The 20,129-nt window shown below is 33.4% G+C and overlaps 1 protein-coding gene across 1 annotated transcript; it reads left to right on the plus strand.

Moving 5' to 3' along the window:
* The first annotated feature begins 7,402 nt into the window (after window positions 1-7,402).
* LOC116022441 lies at window positions 7,403-9,627 on the plus strand. Its single transcript, XM_031263167.1, has 5 exons — window positions 7,403-7,419; window positions 7,924-7,969; window positions 8,090-8,335; window positions 8,428-8,532; window positions 8,644-9,627. The coding sequence occupies exons 1-5, from the start codon at window positions 7,403-7,405 to the stop codon at window positions 9,625-9,627; spliced, it is 1,398 nt and encodes a 465-aa protein (XP_031119027.1).
* The last annotated feature ends 10,502 nt before the right edge of the window (window positions 9,628-20,129 follow it).

Consider the following 20,129-nt stretch of genomic DNA (forward strand, 5'->3'; position numbering starts at 1 on the left):
TCCAATTCCACTAACCTTGCATTGGGTATCATTACCCAACAAGACAACTCCACCATCAACTGGTTTCAGAGAGACAAACCAGTCTTTGTGAGGACACGTGTGGAATGTACAACCAGAGTCTAGAATCCACTCAGTGTCGCTCTGTTTTTCACCGGAGCTAACAGATAACATAACATCGCCTTCTGAATCACTTTCAACAACACTAGCTTCAGCGGACTTCTTCTCTCTCTCTTGCTTGTTCTTCAGTTTGAAGCATTCAGTCACATCATGACCATGCTTCTTGCAGTACTTACAGGATTTGTTGGACTTACGTCATTTGGACTTGGATCTAGATTTTTTATTGCTACTCTCCGTTTCAACTGAACGACCCCTAACAATCAAGCCTTCACCTTTGTCCCCAGACTTAGTTTCTAAGTCAAATTTTTCTTTGGACAGTAGGTTCGACTTAACACTGTCGAAAGTTAGGACTCCAAGAGAATTACCATACAGCATAATTTCTTTGAAATGCTTGTATGATTCAGGGAGAGAAACAAGCAATAAAATAGCACGGTCCTCATCTTCTATTACGACATCAATATTTTCCAAGTCCAATAAAATAGAATTGAATTCATCCAAATGAGACTGAATTAAAGTACCTTCCATCATACGGATTGTGTACAGCCGCTCCTTCAGGCGCAGCTTGTTCGCCAGAGATTTGTCCATGTAGCGCGAATCCAGCTCGGACCATAAACCTGACGTAGTCGTCTCACCTATCACCTCACGTAGAACCGATTTAGAATGGCACAACTGAATGGTTGAACGTGCCTTGTCATCTAAATCTTCCCAATCTTCATCTGTCATTGTAGCCGGTTTCTTCTTCTTCCCAGCTAGCGCTTTCTTCAAACCGTTCTGGGTCAGAACGGCTTCCATCTGAACCTTCCAGATAGAAAAGCTAATTTTCCCGTCGAACTTCTCGATATCGAACTTTGTAACAGTCGACATCTTTGAAAATAATTCTCAATTAAACCGCTCTGATACCACTTGTTAGGAATATAGCGGAATAATGCGGAAGCGAATAATCGAAAATTGAGAATTATAGAAGTTGAATAATAGGGAAATAATAGGAATGACTAATGAATAGCAAAAATGGGAAAATATTTAATATATATATTAATCTCTTAAAAGAGAATAAAGAAAATATATATATATGTACTGCGTGGGGCAGAAAAACAAAAGGAAGGAAGAATGAATTAATGATATTGATGAGTGCATTTAACAAAGCTAATTCTAAAGCTATTTATACAATGCAATATGGAGAGAAATGTGGGAAATGTAAGAAGCAGCAAGTAGTTCGGAGAACGTGCAAGAATGCACCATGCTGCCATGCTCTCATTCATGCAACGTGGATGGTGGAAAGTCTTGATGAATTTGAGCCATAGATTATTTCCTAACACTAATCAAATGGGAACTTATCCACAGGTGAAAACTTTTGGATAAATCCAAACCTTTAATTTGCGAGATTTGATGGATAAGAAATCAAGTAAAAAAATTAGCGAGATCATTTTGATAAATATTACAAATTTTGAAAATGAGTAGGGCAATTTTTATAAATATTGCAAAATTTTGTTTATTTTCAACCGTTAGAGCTACTAAATTAATGGTCTGAATTTGTCCACAGGTTGGCACCTACATCGCAATTATTTGTTGATGGTGAAGTGGTCATATATTAATTTATTTAGAACAAGTAGTGACCACATTTTTATTAGTATCATTTTCTTTCGGTCTTTCATTAATAAATTAAGATGTGACATTTCAAATACAATGATATTTAGCAATCACGTGTTGGGGTGAATATATATATATATATATATATATATATATATATAGTATCCTAATCATATGGAAACTAGTCCACATGCGAGAACCTGTCAATAAATCCAAACCATTTATCTGCAAGATCTTATGGATAATAATTCAAGTCAAAAGTTAGCGGGTCATTTACAAAAATATTACTAATTTTTAAAATGAGCGGGGCCTTTGTTATAAATATTGTAAAGTTTTGTTTATTTTTAACAGGTAGATCTACTAGATTAACGGTTTGAAATTTTCCATAGGTTCTCACGTACGTCGCAGTTATATGTTGTAAGGTGAAGTGGTCATATATAAATTTATTAAGAACAAATAGTGGCCACATTTTTATTAGTTTCATTTTTTCAGTCTTTCATTGATAAATTAAGATGTGACATTTCAAATACGATGGTATGTAGCAATCACGTGTTGGGTGTTGGGTGTGTGTGTGTGGCATGTGTGTGTTTGTGAGTCTGTGTAATATATATATATATATATATATATATATATATATATATATATATATANTATATATATATATGGCACATTTTTATTAGTTTTATTTTCTTTCAGCCTTTCATTAATAAATTAAGACGTGACATTTCAAATACGATGATATGTAGCAATCACATGTTGGGTGTGTGTGTGTGTGTGTGTGTGTATATATATATATATATCCTAATCATATGGGAACTAGTCCACATGTGATAAATTGTGAACAAATTCAAACCATTTATCTTGAAGATCTTATGCATGATAAATAAAGTAAAAAATTAGTAGTTTTCAAAAATCTTACAAATTTTTATAAATATTGTAAAGTTTTTTTTTTTTCAACAGTTAGAGCTACTAGATTAGTGGTTTGAATTTGTCCACATGTTCTCATCTACATTGTAATTATATGTTGCGGGTGAAGTGGTCATATATAAATTTATTTAGAACATGTAGTGATCACATTTTTATTAGTTTCATTTTCTTTCAGTCTTTCATTAATAAATTAAGATGTGACATTTCAAATACGATGATATGTAGCAATCACATGTTTGGTGAGTATATATATATATATATATATATATATATATATATATATATATTATCCTAATCAAATGGGAACTAGTCCAAAGATGATAACTTGTGAACATATCCAAATTATTGATCTGTGAGATTTGATGGATAAGAAATCAAGTAAAAAAATTAGCGGGATCATTTTCATAAATATCACATATTTTAAAAATGACCACGGAAATTTTTATAAATATTGCAAAGTTTTGTTTATTTTCAAACGTTAGAGCTACTAGATTAATGGTTTGAATTTGTCCACATGTTCTCACCTACCTCGCAATTATATGTTGATGGTGAAGTGGTCATATATTAATTTATTTAGAAAAAGCAGTGACCACATTTTTTTAGTTTCATTTTCTTTTCTTTCCGTGTTTCATTAATAAATTAAGATGTGACATTTCAATTACGATGATATTTAGCAATCACATGTTGGAAATCTATGCCCATGTGAGCCAACAAGTCGGGTGGAACACAACTTGAGCAAGTAATAGAGATGATTGGCCAGCAATTGAAAATCTATGCACGTGTCAGCCAAAAAGTCAGGAGGAGCATAACTTGAGAAAATAATTGAGATGAAGGACCAACTTTGAAAATTTATGCACATGCGAGCCAACAATTCGGGAGGAACACAACCTGAGCAAATACTTAAGATGATCGATAAAATTTTGGAAATCTATGCGCATGTGAGCAAAAATTAGCGGGGTCATTTCCATAAATCTTACAGATTTTAAAAATGAGCAGGACAATTTTTAAAAATATTACAATGTTTTGTTTATTTTCAACCGTTAGAACAACTAGATTAATGCTTTGAATTTGTCCACAGGTTTTCACCTACATCGCAATTGTATGTTGGGGGTGAAGAGGCCATCATATACTGCATATTAATTTATTTAGAACAAGTAGTGGCCACATTTTTATTAGTTTAATTTTCTTTCAGTCTTTCATTAATAAATTAAGATATGACATTTCAAATACCATGATATGTAGCAATCACGTGTTGGGGTGAATATATATATATATATATATATATATATATATATATATATATATAGTATCATAATCATATGGAAACTAGTCTAAGTGTGAGAAATTGTGAACAAATCTAAACCACTTATCTACAAGATCTTATGGATGATAAATCATGTAAAAAGTTAGCGGGGTCATTTTCATAAATATTACTAATTTTAAAATGAGTGGGACCATTATTAAAAATATTACAAATTTTGTTTATTTTTAACCGGTAGATCTACGAGATTAACGGTCCGAAATTGTCCACAGGTTCTCACCTATGTCGCAGTTATATGTTGGGGGTGAAATGGTCATATATTAATCTATTAAGAACAAATAGTGGCCACATTTTTATTAGTTTCATTTTATTTCAGTATTTCATTAATAAATTAAGATGTGACATTTCAAATACTATGATATGTAGCAATCACGTGTTGGAGTGAATTATTCTTTGCTTTAAATATAAATTTTAAAATTATATTTAAAATTATAATCTCTATTGTTACAATTATAATATATATGAATACAATTATGAATAATCAATTTAATCGATCATATAAATCTCGTTTACAATGGGCAAATTAGAAACATGTGAGCCAACTAGTCACTGTTGAATATTTATTGAGTAATACTCCATTCAATATTAAACATAGCTGTACAATTTTCACCTAACTTGGTTGTTGTGATGGATTAAATGACTAATGGTTTGACTTCACAATTTACTAACATCTTATGAAAATAGGAAAATATTATATGTACTCCCAACTTTTACTACACTCAAGAAATTTTGATGTAAATACTTTTATAAGGGCCTACATGAAGAAAATAACCTATCAACGCCTGTCACATCATGGAATAAATTTGAGAGAGTAAGATTTGAGAGTACATATAATAGAACTCATGAAAATAATATGCTAGTGTTTAGTATTAGCATGTTTTGATTTGTCACCAAATTGAGTGTTGAAAATCTAGTAAAAAGGAAAATAAAACAAATGAGATAAGACGGAAAAAAAAAAAAAAAAAAACTAAAGTACTACATATAAATTTATAAATGATTTGCCAATTACCATGTAGTGTGATGACATCCCAGTTACTATTTCAAATAGATGGTTATAGATTCGAATCTCGACTGTGGGATTTAGATTCGAGGGTGGGAGTTTAGATTCTTTGGGCTGAAAATGTTTAAAAAAGTATAAAACATATACTACTTTGTAACAAATTATGAGTATTTCAAAAAAGTTTATAAATGATTTCAAATATATTACATTATAGTATATTACTAACGTAATGAATATATAAGTTACGTTGAATTCTCAATCATATATGAATTAATTAAGTCAATAATGAAAAGAGATATAAGAAATCATCATATAAATTAAATTAGATTTTTAAAAACTTCTATTGGCGGGAGGAGTACAACTTGAGCAAATAATTGAGATAATGCGCCAACTTTTGAAAATCTATGAACATGTGAGCCAATAAGTCATAAACGAGAATTTATTAAGTGATATTTCATATTATAATTAATATTAATATAGCTTTAAAATTTTCACCTAACTAACGTCCACGATTGATGTGGTTGAATAAATGACCAATCTTTATAACTTGATAATTTTCATCATAATTTGTTAACACACAAATAAATTGTTAGTATTAACAAGTTTTGATTCTTCAACAAATTTACTCTACCTAACTACCTAAGACATCTAATACGTATAAAGAAAAATAGAATAAATAAGATAGAATAGATAGAGTAGTACATATAGATTTAAAAATTATTTCAAATATATTATACTCTCTGCCTCATTTTACATGTCATGTTTATTATTCATTAGTTAAACAACTTTTTCTTCATTGTTTATTTTCTTTAGAAGTTTTCAATTATTTTTAAATTTAATTTTTTTTTTGTGTTTCATAGCATTTTTTATATAATTTTTAATTATATAAATTTTATATACTAATACTAAATTTAATATTATAAAAAATTAAATTAAAATAACTTCAATTAAATCTAATTAATAAACTAGACAAATAAAATGGGAGCAAAGAAATAATATAATTTTATCATGCGTTAAATATTGTATCACTGTACCACAAAAAAGCCATAGAGCGAGATTGCATAGGAATCTATGGCACAGATATTTGTTGGCCATATCTGCACAAAAAATTAATGCTTTAAATCCTGCAGAAGTGCAGAGGAAGACAGGACCTGTCGTTCTAGTTGCAATACGCGCTTTATGCATTAAACAGTATATTACCCGTGCAATGCAAAAATATTATTTTTTAATATATATTTAAATAATAATCAAGTTATAAATAACTATAATAGTTGGAAGTGAACATTGTTTTTCATTATAAAATATAAGTATAAAAGTATCAATAATATATGACTCTAGCTATTCACAATTATTTTAGAAAAATTGATACGTGATATAACTTATGTAATTATATTATTATTAAAATAAATATGTGAAAAAAGGAGATAATTTTAAAAAGTATTAAGATGTGAAAAGAAAATTGGAATCAAAATGTATTTTAAAGTTGTTTTAAATTATCTGATTTAAAAATGTGCATTTACCCATAACTGATTTAATCACGTGGAGAAATTGTGCTCTGATTTTAAAGTCCTGCTTTTTTAATCACGTTGAGAAAAAGATCAGAAGACAACATAAATCGGTTAGGTGGTGTGGAACAATCATGGTACGGTCCTGCGGTTCTTATATCGTGGACCGCGGTCCACAATGCATTGTGGACCGCGGTCCCAAAATGACGTCGTTTTAGTAAGTGGGAGGCGGAGCCCCGTAATTGACACTACAGTTCATTCCAAAAGATACTGCCTTACATTTGTTTTGATATTATCGAATGAAACTGTAGTTATATCAAAAAGTAACTGTAGTTGTGTTGAAAAGAAAGTACAGTGTATATGAAAAGATACTGAATAACAGTTTCACATTTGTGTTTGATATTATCGAATGAAACTGTAGTTATATAAAATGTAACTGTAGTTGTGTTGAAATGTAACTGCAGTGTATGTGAACAGATACTGAATAACAGTTTCACTTTTGTGTTTTTATATTATCGAATGAAACTGTAGTTATATCAAAAAGTAACTGCAGTTGTGTTGAAATGTCTGTAGTTATATCAAAAAGTAACTGCAGTTGTGTTGAAATGTAACTGGTTATATCAAAAAGTAACTGCAGTTGTGTTGAAATGTAACTGTAGTATATATGAAAAGAAAGTGCAGTATATATGAAAAGAAAGTGAGTGGCGCGAATTCATCCGTCTGTTTTCATTAATCAAAACGACATCGTTTTGGGACCGCGATCCACAATGCATTGTGGACCACGGTCCACGATATAATTTGCGACGGTCCTGCGCTCCTGCATGCCTTTTTAAAGGAGTTAATTCTACTCCAAAATCTAATTACTCCAACAGTACATGAAGTACTAAACTTTTGAATATATATATATATATATATATATATATATATATATATAATATACTACCAATGTCGTATACAGACAGGTTTTCAATAATGTGTAATTCAAAATAGTTACATTGATATACTATTCTGTTTTTTTTTTATACAAAGATGAAAAAATTGCTATATATTTATATAGAAAATTTATCATCCGTATAAATAATTTCTATAACTGAGTTGCTAGACAACAAGATATTTAGCCCAATTAATACAAATCATAAACATTGATATATAAAATGTCTAAAGTTTCAGCACCGGATGCATATATATGCATATTAGCTATTAATTGGACAATTATTTGCTCAAATTCAAGCAATGATAACATCAGAAAACATAATCGATCAAACTCAATTCTTCAGGCACTATATAATATTCGATATCATAATTTACATAATTGTATATCGATCTCAATATTCTTAACATATTGTAGCAAATCCATCCCGTGCAACGCACGGGCGAAAATACTAGTATAATAATAATAAACTAAACTAACTATGTAATTAAATCATTGGATGTGAGTTGGATGTAATAACTATTTAAATTTACAGATTGATTGTAACTGGTGTTAGTTTGAGAGATGGATCGGAGTTGGATGTATAAGAAACTCAATACACTTGAATTTGTGCAAGGGGTTGAAGAGTTTATAAAATGTGCTGAAGAAAATAAAGCTCAAAAAATGATTACTTTATTGTATGCCCTTGTTATGATTGGAAGAATTTGAGAAAGTTTCGTAGTTCTGAGCAAGTGAAAGATCATGTGATACGTCGTGGTTTTAAGCAAGGGTATAACCGTTGGATATGGCATGGTGAAAGTCTACTTCCTAGTAGTAGTGGTGGTGCTTATAAGGAAAATGATGATATTGAAAAGGGAAAAAGTAGTGATGACGATAATGATGGAGATAATGATCGAATAGATGAAATGATTCGTGATATGCAAGGAGATTGTAGTGAAATGCCTCATGTCTTTGAAAGTTTATTTGTTGATTCAAAAAAGCCTTTATTTCCTGGATGTGCCAAATTTACAAAGCTATCAGTTGTGTTAAAATTGTATAGCTTAAAAGCAAAAATGGATATAGTGATAAGGGTTTCACGGAGTTATTAGAACTTTTAAAGGACATGTTTCCTGACAATAATGAACTTCCTAGTTCAACCTATGAGGCAAAGAAAATGTTGTGCCCGCTAGGTATGGAAATCAAGAAGATACATGCATGTCCAAATGATTGTGTATTGTAACGGAAAGAATACAGTGACTTGCATGTATGCCTAAAGTGTGGAGCGTCCCGTTATAAGAGAAAAAACGTTGTTGATGTTTGTGAGGATAAGAAAGGGCCTCCAACAAAAGTGCTATGGTATCTACCTATAATACCAAGATTCAAACGCTTGTTTGCAAATCCAAACGATGCAAAGAATTTGCAGTGGCATGCTAAAGGGAGAAAAGATGATGGAAAATTAAGAAACCCAGCTGATTCTCCTCAATGGAGTAACATTAATAGGATGTTTCCTGAATTCGGTTGTGAAGACAGAAACCTTAGACTTGGGCTATGTACAGATGGAATGAATCCCCACGGAAATATGAGCAGTCGACATAGCACTTGGCCAGTTCTTTTAGTGGTTTACAATCTTCCTCCATGGTTATGTATGAAGCACATGTACATCATGTTATCTTTGATGATTTCAAGACCTAAACAACCTGGAAATGACATAGATGTATACTTAACACCACTTATTGATGATTTAAAAATATTGTGGAATGAAGGTGTTGATGTATTTGACGCATATAGTCAAACCAACTTTACCTTACGTGCTATGATATTTTGCACAATAAATGATTTTCCAACATATGGTAACTTGTCTGGTTATACTACTAAAGGAGCTAAGGCATGTCCCATTTGTGAGGATGAAACAAATGATCTATGGTTGAGTAATAGTAGAAAGAATGTGTTCATGAGTCATCGGAAATTTCTCTCTATTGACCATCCTTACCGAAAGAAGAAAAAGCCTTTTAATGGAAAAATTGAGACTCGACTAACCCGGTTGCCATTATTAGGAACTACAATTTATGAACGAGTCAAAAATCTAAATGTTGATTTGGGTAAAATAGTTAAGACTTCTCATAAGAGTCTTTGGAAGAAGAGGTCAATATTTTGGGATCTACCATACTGGGAGCATCTAGATGTAAGGCATTGTATTGATGTGATGCAAGTAGAGAAAAATGTTTGTGACAGTATTGTGGGGACACTATTGAACATTTAGGGTAAGACAAAATATGGTATTAAAGAAAGAAAAGATATGATTGAAATGGGTATCCGTGATCAGTTAGCACCACAAGATTCAGGAAAGAGGATATATTTACCTCCAGCTTGTTATACCATGTCTAAAAATGAAAAAGATGAGTTTTTTTGGGTGTTTAAATAATGTGAAGGTTCCTTCAGGTTATTCGTCAAACATTAAAAAACTTGTATCAATGAAAGACTTGAAGTTGGCTGGTTTAAAGTCTCATGATTGTCATATCTTAATGCAGCACATGTTACCTATTGCTATTAGAGGTGTATTACCAAAACATGTTAGGCATGCCATTACAAAGCTTTGTTTTTTTTTTTCAATGCTATATGCAATAAAGTTGTTGATTCGGAGGTTTTGGATGTCTTGCAAGCTGTTGTGGTAACCATTTTTTGACATTATGGTGCACTTAATTGTTCACTTGGTAAGAGAAATTAAGATGTGTGGTCCAGTATACTTGAGGTATATGTATCCATTTGAGAGATATATGGGGATATTGAAAGGGTATGTGAGAAATCGATTTCGACCTGAAGGGAGTATCATTAAAGGATATGTTGCAGAAGAGGTCATTGAGTTTTGTACTTACTATTTAGTTAATGTTGACTCTATTGGTGTTCCTAAATCTCGTCATGAGGGAAAACTTACAGGAAAATGTACTATGGGGTTCAAATTAGTTCTTCCAAGTGCGTAAATGCGAGATAAAGTACATCATCTTGTATTGCAACATCTTTCTGAGGTCCATTCATACTTAGACAAACACATATCCAGTTTAAGTTATCAAAATCCTTCAAAGGGTGAACGGTGGATCACCATTTATAAGATGGTTCAAAGACACAGTGATGCAAGAGTTGTCAGAAGTGCCAAATAATGTTACTGAAACAATAAAATGGTTGGCATATGGTCCTGCTTTGCTTGTGAGTGGTTATGAAGGATATTATATTAATGGGTATACATTTTACACCAAACACCAAGATGATAAGAGTACAATGCAAAATAGTGGAGTTACATTAGTAGCAATATCAAGAGAATATTCTAGTGCTAAAGATGCGAAACCAGTTGATGCTACTATGTCGTATTATGGTGTGATTCAAGAAATTTGGGAACTTGATTATAAGGTGTTTAAAATTTCTTTGTTCCGATGTAGTTGGGTTGAGAATAGAAGAGGTGTTCGGGTGGATGAATTGGGGTTTACTTTAGTTGATTTTAGTCGACTTGGTTATCATGATGAGCCATTCATACTTGCATCCCAAGCAAAACAAGTCTTTTATATTTCTGATCCTGTTGATACTAAGTGGTCTATTGTTTTACAAGGCAAAAGAAATATTGTTGGTGTTGGTGATGTTGTGGATGAAGAAGAATATGACCATTTTGATGAAGCTCCTCCATTTTCCATTGGCATTCAATCTTTAACTCTGGGTGAAGATCTTACTGACATCAGTTATATGCGTAATGATCATGGAGAGGGATTGTAGGTTGATAATCGAATATAAATTTTTTTAAAATGTAAGATTAGGTTATAATTTTATGTATTTTTAATAATTATTGTATGGTATAAATAATATTCTTTTTATTTTGTGCAGTTATATATGCACAAATATGGCAAATCCATCACAAGGTCCTTCGCAGTCTCCATCTAAATCTAAGACGAGATGTCCCACAACTTGCAAGAAATTGCTCAAAAAGAAGAAGTTAGATGAAGTTATTACAATTGAGTTTGATGAGCATGGTAGAGTAATCGGTCATATGCAAAGAGTTTCAAGTCTTACATTGGCACATCGGTTCGATGCCATGTAGACATTAATATATCCGATTGGCATAAAGTTGACCAGGGACTGAAAGATACTATTTGGGATGAGGTTAAGGTATTTAACTATTATTAATGATGATTATATAATGGTATAAATAATATATATTTGCAAACTAATTATATTTTTTTTTTGTTATTTAGAGAGAGTTTAACGTTAAAGATGATGAGCCGAAGAAGATGATTCTTAAAACTACTGGGAATAGGTGGAAAGATTTTAAAACTAGATTAGGACATGAATTCATTAACAAGAAGCATACAAGATATGCATCTCCCACAGAGTTATATGACTATTTGAATGATGAGCAGTGAGAGAGGTTTGTTGTTGAACATACTACCGATGAGTTCAAGGTATTTTTAATTAACTTATTATGTTAGTAAAATTGTGTAATTATTATGCATGTATTAATAATATCTTTTGATTCAACAGGAAAAAAGTAAAAAGGCAAGGGAAAAACAATTGCTCAATGAACATCCACATTATTTAGGGAATGTTAGATATGCAGGGAAAAGGCCAGGGTGGCTTGTATCTGATCCCTTGTCTTCTCAGTTCTCATGTGCATCTATTAACTCGACCCTTGAATCAAATGATTGTAGTCTTGATTGGGTGATAGAAAATGCTATATTTACTGCACATTAGTTTTGTTTTGAATTAGTCTTTCATTATCTTTTTTTAATTCTATGTTGTTAGAGATATTCTAGAGATGTTTGTTGAGTTATTTTCTCTGTTAATTGTGTATAAATTAGCAGTGATAGAAGTGGAATTATCATCATCATTTTTCCCAACACAATACTCTGAGTGTTTTACCATCTTTTAGCCAACAAAGTGGTATCAACGCCCTTTTTCTTAAGGGACCTGTGTGAGTGAATCAGTGAGGAACCCTTATCATATAAGACTTGAAAACTTTATCCTTAAATGGCAGGAGATAGTTTCTTGTCTAAACCCCCCGTTTTCACAGGAGAAAACTACCATGCATGGTCTGTGAAAATGGAAACTTACTTAGAAGCACATGGACTATGGGAAATGTTGGAAATTGATGAAGTTCCAGCACTTCCTGAAGATCCAACAATTGCCCAAATGAGAGAGTACAGGGAGGAAAAGAAGAAGATGAATAAGGCCAAGACCTGCATTCACTCGGCACTAACAGATGAAGTTTTTACAAAAATCATGACCTGTAAAACTGCAAAACAAGCATGGGTTTTGTTGAAAACGAATATGAAGGAAATGACAGGACAAAAAGAATGCAAGTCCTAAACTTGAAAAGGGAATTTGAGATGCAGAAGATGAAGGAGAGAGAATCATTAAAAGATTACTCTAAAAGATTGAAGAAGGTGGTAAACAAAATCAGATTATTGGGAGAAGAACTTCCTGATGATCGGGTTGTTGAGAAAATATTGGTAACTTTGCGGGAAAGATTTGAATCAAAAATCTCTTCCCTTGAAGAGTCTAGAGATTTGTCAGAAATATCTCTAGCAGACCTTCTTCATGCACTTGAAGCTCAAGAAATATCTCTAGCAGACCTTCTTCATGCACTTGAAGCTCAAGAACAAAGAAGGACAGACCTTCTTCATGCACTTGAAGCTCAAGAACAAAGAAGGATCTACAGGAATGAAAGTAATATTGAGGGAGCATTCGAAGCAAATGAGGTGAGTCAAATCCAACCAAAAGGCAAAAACCAGCAGCAACCGTGGAAGAAGAAGGGAAGTCAAAATGGAGCCAATAGAGGAATATTCCCTCCCTGCCAGCATTGTAAGAAAATCTCACACTTGGAAAAATATTGTTGGTTTAGACCTGATGTGAAATGTTTTTCTTGCAATCAAATGGGTCATGTGAAAAAGGTTTGCAAAGACAAACCACAACAAGCTCAAGTAGCGGATGAAGAACAAGAAGAGGAACAACTTTTTGTTGCGACTTGTTTTGCAAGCCAAATTTCAAGCAATGTTTGGCTAATTGACAGCGGATGCACCAATCACAAGACTTTTGATGAGTCACTGTTCAAAGAAATGGATAAAACAGTGATATCAAAAGTCAAAATTGGTAACAAACATTATATTGAAGTCAAAGGTAAAGGAACTGTTGCAATTGAAGGACCATCAGGTATAAAACTAATTCCTGATGTGATGCTTGTTCCTGAAATTAGTCAAAACTTGCTGAGTGTTGGACAACTACTTGAGAAAGGTTATTCTGTTATTTTCAAGAATAACATGTGTTTTATTACTGATTCATGGGTGCTGAATTATTTTCTGTGAAAATGAAAGACAAGAGTTTTTGTCTTGATTGGGATGAGGCTGAGTTTAAAGCTTATCCATGTGTTGTTAGCCAAGCTGAATTATGGCACAAAAGGCTATGACACTTTCATTATTCCACCTTGGAGTATATGCAGAAAAAGGAGATAGTAAGAGGAATGTCATTTACAGGAGGAGTTGCAGTAGTGTGTGAGATATGTCAGTTGGGGAAGCAAACCAGATTGCCATTTCCAGTAGAAAAAACATGGAGGGCAACTGAAAAAATTCAACTAATTCATACTGGTGGAGGTATGAAGAATGTTTCTATAAATGACAGCAAATATTTTATACTTTTCATTGATGACTTTACTCGAATGTGTTGGGTATATTTTCTTAAACAAAAGAGTGAAGTTGCTGATGATTTTTGGAAGTTTAAATCATGGATAGAACATCAATTCACTGTGATCTACACTCCTCAACAAAATGGAGTAAGTGAGAGGAAGAATAGAACTGTTATAGATATGACGCGGTGTTTGTTGTTTGAGAAAGAAATGCCAAAAAAGTTTTATTATTGGATATGGAGTACTTCTCTTTCTCAAAATGAAAAATTCAACAAAGACGATGGTGCTGAGAAGGTTGACGAGACAGCGTATAGGAGTATTATTGGATGCCTTATTTTCTTGACATCAACAAGGCCTGTTATAATGTTTCCTATGACCCAAGAGGAGGCAACAACAATTTTTGTGGACAACCAGGCAGCCATAGCAGTTTCAAGAAATTCAGTCTTTCATGGCAAGACTAAACACTTTAAAGTTAAGCGTTATTTTGTTAGAGAAGTTCAAAAAACAAATGAAGTTAACTTGGTTCGCTGCAGTACTGGTGTTCAATTAGCTGATATTCTGACAAAAGGATTGCGAAGATCAAGATTTGATGTATTGAGAGAGAAGATTGGAGTTTGCAGCAAAAATAGCAAGGAGGAGTGATAGAAAATGCTATATTTACTGCACATTAGTTTTGTTTTGAATTAGTCTTTCATTATCTTTTTTTAATTTTATGTTGTTAGAGATATTCTAGAGATGTTTGTTGAGTTATTTTCTCTGTTAATTGTGTATAAATTAGCAGCGATAGAAGTGGAATTATCATCATCATTTTTCCCAACACAATACTCTGAGTGTTTTACCATCTTTTAGCCAACAGGTTTGAGCACGATCAAAGAAAGGGGATGATGGAAATTTTTATATCCCCAACGAGAAAACAGCGAGCGTGGTTGAGAAACTTGTAAGTATTGACTTTTAAGAATACTTTTGTTATATATAATATTAAAATATAACTTAGTCTAATAATGCAGTTTTATTATATATTGAAATAGGTTGAAAAGGTTGAAGAACTTGGCCAGGGGTCATTCCAAGCAAGTAGACAAAATGATGTATTGTCCAGTGTTCTTTGTAAGAAGAAGGGAGACCTCTCTGGTTATGTTGAGGTGTTGGCAACTACCTTAGTATAAGGAAAGTTTTTGGAAAACCAGAGAACGCTCGAGAAAAAAACAGTGGGGTGGTATCAGTTGATGCTGTTAGAGAGATTATCAAGAAGGATGTGTACTCAGATAATGCTGAAAAAGTTAGGTTGGATATTACTGAACAAGTAAGGAAAGATACATTGTCAGAGGTCCAACCTAAGATTGATATGCTGAATTATCAACTTAGTGTTTTAATGAAAAACATGCCATAGCAGTTCTCTCAATAGTTTCCTAATGATTTTAGGAGTTCTGTAGTGGGTACACCTCAGAGCATCCAAATGCCTTCTAAACCACTAATGAATAACCGTAGTAGTTGTCATTCTGTTGATTCATATCCATTTAGCATGATTCAGGTAATATTTATTATTTTATAATATGAAATATTTTATTTCAATATTTTTACATTAACACCTTTTTTTGTTATAAAATAGAATCCAATTTTGTGTCGCTTAGCCGTATGTGACATTGGAGATTTAATAGAGGTTGTTGCAAACGAGAGAGTTTATCCTAGTGGAGCTGACACTTTAGTGCATAATCAACCATTACTACCGCATCATGTAAAAGTTTCGGTTGATATGCTTCTTCCTGGTGCTACAACAACACAAAGCATACTCGTACTAACAGGTTTTCATACAACAGTGGCACAAGTTGTTGGATCATTTGCACAATGGCCTTTACATTTAGTTCATCTAGAAGAAGTAATTATTTGTTATGTTCTTATAATTGTATTAAAAAATTTTTATTTTTAATCTTTACATTTCTCTTTGTAGGATGAAGCAATAAAAAATTTAGCAATTAAGAATAAAAAAGGGAAGAAGCAAAGTGATGACCTATGTGACATGTCTGCTACGGGCACACGACCTCCTTTTATTGATGATGATGATTTGAAACCCTTGGGAAAATGTGCCAAGCGATTACAAAATTTAATAAGAAGAATGCCTTTGGACTTGGATTATTTTGAGTTGGAGTTGGATTATGATATCTTTCACCATAAAAATACGAATAACATATTTGTGATGATTGAAGATATTAAAGACTTATTCATGATGGATTGGCTTGATGTGTCTATTATTTAAGTCTTTATACAGTAAGCTTATATGTTTTCTTAATTCACATATTTATTGTGTTTTCAAATCTCTTATTTTAGGATATGTAATTTTTTAGGTATGCTCATCAGCTATGCAAAGACTTTGAAGTCAACTCAATTGGGTTTCTGTGTCCAACACAGTTTGCGAAAGGCAATGTTGACTCAAAGGAGGATGCTGTTACAGCATACATTGGGAATACCATGGTTACACTGCAGGACAAGACATTTATCTTAGCACCATACCACCAAGTGTAAGAAAATAATATTTTCTAATTTATAGATATTCATACAATATCATTTGAATTAGTTTAAATTAAAAGTACAATATACATGTTTATAAATTGTAGAAACCATTGGTTACTACTCGTGCTTCATGCAAGTTCAAGAACTGTATATGTATTAGATCCATTGAATTGTAGTCGCAAAATTGAAGTCAAACAAGCCATGAATATGTAAGTAAAAGTAGTAAAATGTTATGTGTTTCATTTTATGTTTGTTTCCTAAGTTTACTACGTAGTATTATTTTATTGGTTATTAAGTTATTTCTATATATACATTAATGATAGGGCTTTTCGAACTTCTGCAAATCAACGAGGGCTGAGGACTATGGGTAATGCTAATTGGAAATATGTGAAAGTATAAAAATATGATTATTTACTATAAAGTTTCTACTTAGTTATATTTTAATTAACTAATCCATACTTATATAAATGTGTACATGTCTTTCTTTTCGTGTCCTCAATAACCTAGTAGTGTTGAATGTGGATACTACGTTATGCGGTTCATATATGATATATGCACAAAATTTAATGACTACACTTCCTTGGATGTGGTGAGTGCAAAGTAATACAATTTAAATATTTTTAATTATTATAATAATATTTTATAGTATATATATACTCATTGTTCTTTTAAATATTCAAAATTTTGTTCGCATATCAAGACACAAATGCATATTCTAAGGATGAAATGGACGAGATACAGAGGTTATGGATAGAATATTTTGTGAATGAGGGCATATAAATGTTTATTATGGGTTTTAGATGGATTCACATTCTATATATTTTGATAGATTAATGTTGGATTATCATATTTTATTAGAAAATATGTAAGTTGGATGATATATTAGTTTTTAGTAATTTTATTATATTTTGTATTGAATGGTTTAAACCACATAAATGATGTTTGGGTACTAGAATTTCGGTTGAACAGGGATTACAATGTACTGGATACTATGAATTAAACTAATTATTAAAAAAAATATATAAGAATACGCGTTTTGACTTTGCTAGTCAAGACGCCTATTATCCACCTTAAGTGTCCACTAAGTAAAGACGCGTAAAGTTGGTAGTTTTAGCGTCTGGGTCATACGCGTCTTGGCCAGTAAAGATGCGTATTGTCCTATAGTAAAGACGCAAATGACTCATTTTGTACTAGTGGTAGACCTTGCCTTAGCATTTAGGCTTAGTTGGGCCTAGATGTGGCATAACACCCTCTAAATTGGTTTTTGCTTCCGCTGTCATTTGCTACTTGCTAGTACATTGAATTAAATCTATCTATTTTCGTCTTTTATTACCTTTTATCTTGGACTAGAATTGGGCGTGTTACAACTTGTTATTCTCCGTTTTGGCAACCCTCGTTGGTTGGCATATCCCTTAACTCTGAACTCCCATTTCTCCATCTATTTACCCGATCGAACCTCTTTAGTCGGTGTACCCCTTCCCTTCTCCCCGACCACACCATTCGATATTCCATCCTGTTACCCCAGGACTTGCACCAAAACACCAGGCTTCATTTCGATCACCAAACTCTTCGCATGTTTCTTCACGACTCGCACCAGAACACTAAGCTTTTTTTTAGATTACCCAACTCCTCGCCTGTTTCTCAATGACTCACACCATGGTGCCAAGTTTTTATTCTAACCCACCCAACTGCTCGCCTGTTTCTCCATGACTTGCACAAAACACCAAGTTTCATTCCGACTAGCCAACTCCAGCCTTATTTCTCCATGACTTGCTCTAGAGTGATAAGTTTTGTTCTGACCACTCAACTCCTCCCCTATTGAGTTCTCGCCGATTAACTCCTTACTGTCCAAACTCCTCGACATCTGCTGGGCTCCTCACTAATAACTCCTTATTGTCCAAACTTGTTACCGATCGGACTTCTCGCTAATAACTCCTTACCTTCTTGACTCCTCACCAACCCGACTCTTCGTCAATAAGTCCTTACTATCTAGATTCCTCACCAGTAACTCCTAGACTCCTCATCACCTGATTTTGCCAAATTTTACTTCTAGTTGTTCGATCGTGTCTTTCATGTCACTGGTCTAACTAATCTTCTCCGAACTCCACTTGTTCCACCATAACTTACACTACCTTGTGGATTTTCGAGTGGAACCTGTCCGAGCGGTGGTCTTAAAAATCTCAGTTACCAATTTCGAAGGTAGGCTGCTGTTGTTGACACTGACTACTTGTTTCGAAGAATTTTGTACACAATAGAAGCTACTGCAATGCAATGATTCATATTGACTTTCCACGATGCATGTTCAAAAGAAGGGATTTCAATCTGCCAGTGTATTCTTCTCCTACATATGTAGATGCATGATAAAGTACAACCTCGCCTTTCACGGCTCTCCGTTCCTACGGACCACCTTCTCGATGTCCAGTCGCTTCTATGCTCTACTGCCAAGCACTCTCTACCATGATCCCAACCACCTCAAGATCAAAGCATGTAGCTACTAGGGGCCAATGAATTTTGTACCAGGGTCCGACTGGTCGACCATCTTACCACCCTACTGTATTCCCTGAAAACTTCAAGCCAATGGATACCAGATTAGTCAGTGTTTCTGAGAATGTATTTTGGTGTTTTAGGTTCTATGTTCTTGCCAAAATATGTAGACTTGTACATGATTGTTTTCTCGTGGGGATGGAATCCTTCCACTTTTATTCCATTCTAAATTTTTCATGTAGTATGCGAATGAAGACCATGACTTTTCCCAATTGCCACCTTTGCACCCAACCTGGAAAAAAGGGAATTTCTATGCGTATGAGTTCTTTAGAACATGGAAGTATTTATGTTTACCTCTTTTGTGTGCTAAACTTCCCATGCACCAATGTGCTTTAACCTTGGTATTTCCTGACCGACATGTGTTCGAAGTTGTTCGGGCTGTATATACGATCCTTCAACATAGAGCTGATGCCTTTGACTAACTAGAAGTCCAAATCTAGGGAACCAATAAAAGTGGGTATCCTAACTGATTTCTAGTCCATCACTGGGGGACCACATCATCGGAGAATCCATGCAGGTTTAACTCCAGGGGACCGGTGGTCAGAACACATCGCAAATATTATTACAAAGGTCGATCGCTCAATGAGGGTATTCCAAAGTTTAGATCACGGGACCATTAGGGAAGTCTATTTCTCATGTTTCCTCTTATGTATGAGGGCATCCTCGGTGTCTACGTATTTATTTGCACATTGTATAGCTTGAGCATATGTTTATAGGGTTTCTCTCCTTAGGCTAATAAACAGATCAACCGCTTGGAAAAATTCCATAAAGAGTATCAAGGTTGTCCGATCGTCTAAATCTTTAACTATCTATACCTCTTTCCACCACCGTTTAAGGAACTCTTTTAGTGTCTCGGTTTCTCCCTTTGTACTGATGCCAGGGCCCGAAAGTGGTTCTTTGCTTTCATGCTTCTGGCAAAGTGTGTTAGAAACTGCTTTGTCAGCATTCTGAAGCAGTCTATGGATCAGAGTGAGAGAGAGCGAAACCACTGTTGGGTCATTCCTCCAAGTGTGGAGAAGAAGGCGCAACAATACATGGGTTCCTTGGCACCCATA

This window comes from Ipomoea triloba, chromosome 6 (assembly GCF_003576645.1).
Source record: "Ipomoea triloba cultivar NCNSP0323 chromosome 6, ASM357664v1".
In the NCBI taxonomy this organism is placed as follows: domain Eukaryota; kingdom Viridiplantae; phylum Streptophyta; class Magnoliopsida; order Solanales; family Convolvulaceae; genus Ipomoea; species Ipomoea triloba.

What these genes read in the sequence shown, in the direction of transcription:
- LOC116022441 (XM_031263167.1), top strand. An exon ending in GAGATGGATCGGAGTTGGAT is followed by an intron (nt 7,970 to 8,089) that starts GTATAAGAAACT and finishes TATGATTGGAAG; the next exon opens with AATTTGAGAAAGTTTCGTAG. An exon ending in ATTGTAGTGAAATGCCTCAT is followed by an intron (nt 8,336 to 8,427) that starts GTCTTTGAAAGT and finishes AAAATTGTATAG; the next exon opens with CTTAAAAGCAAAAATGGATA.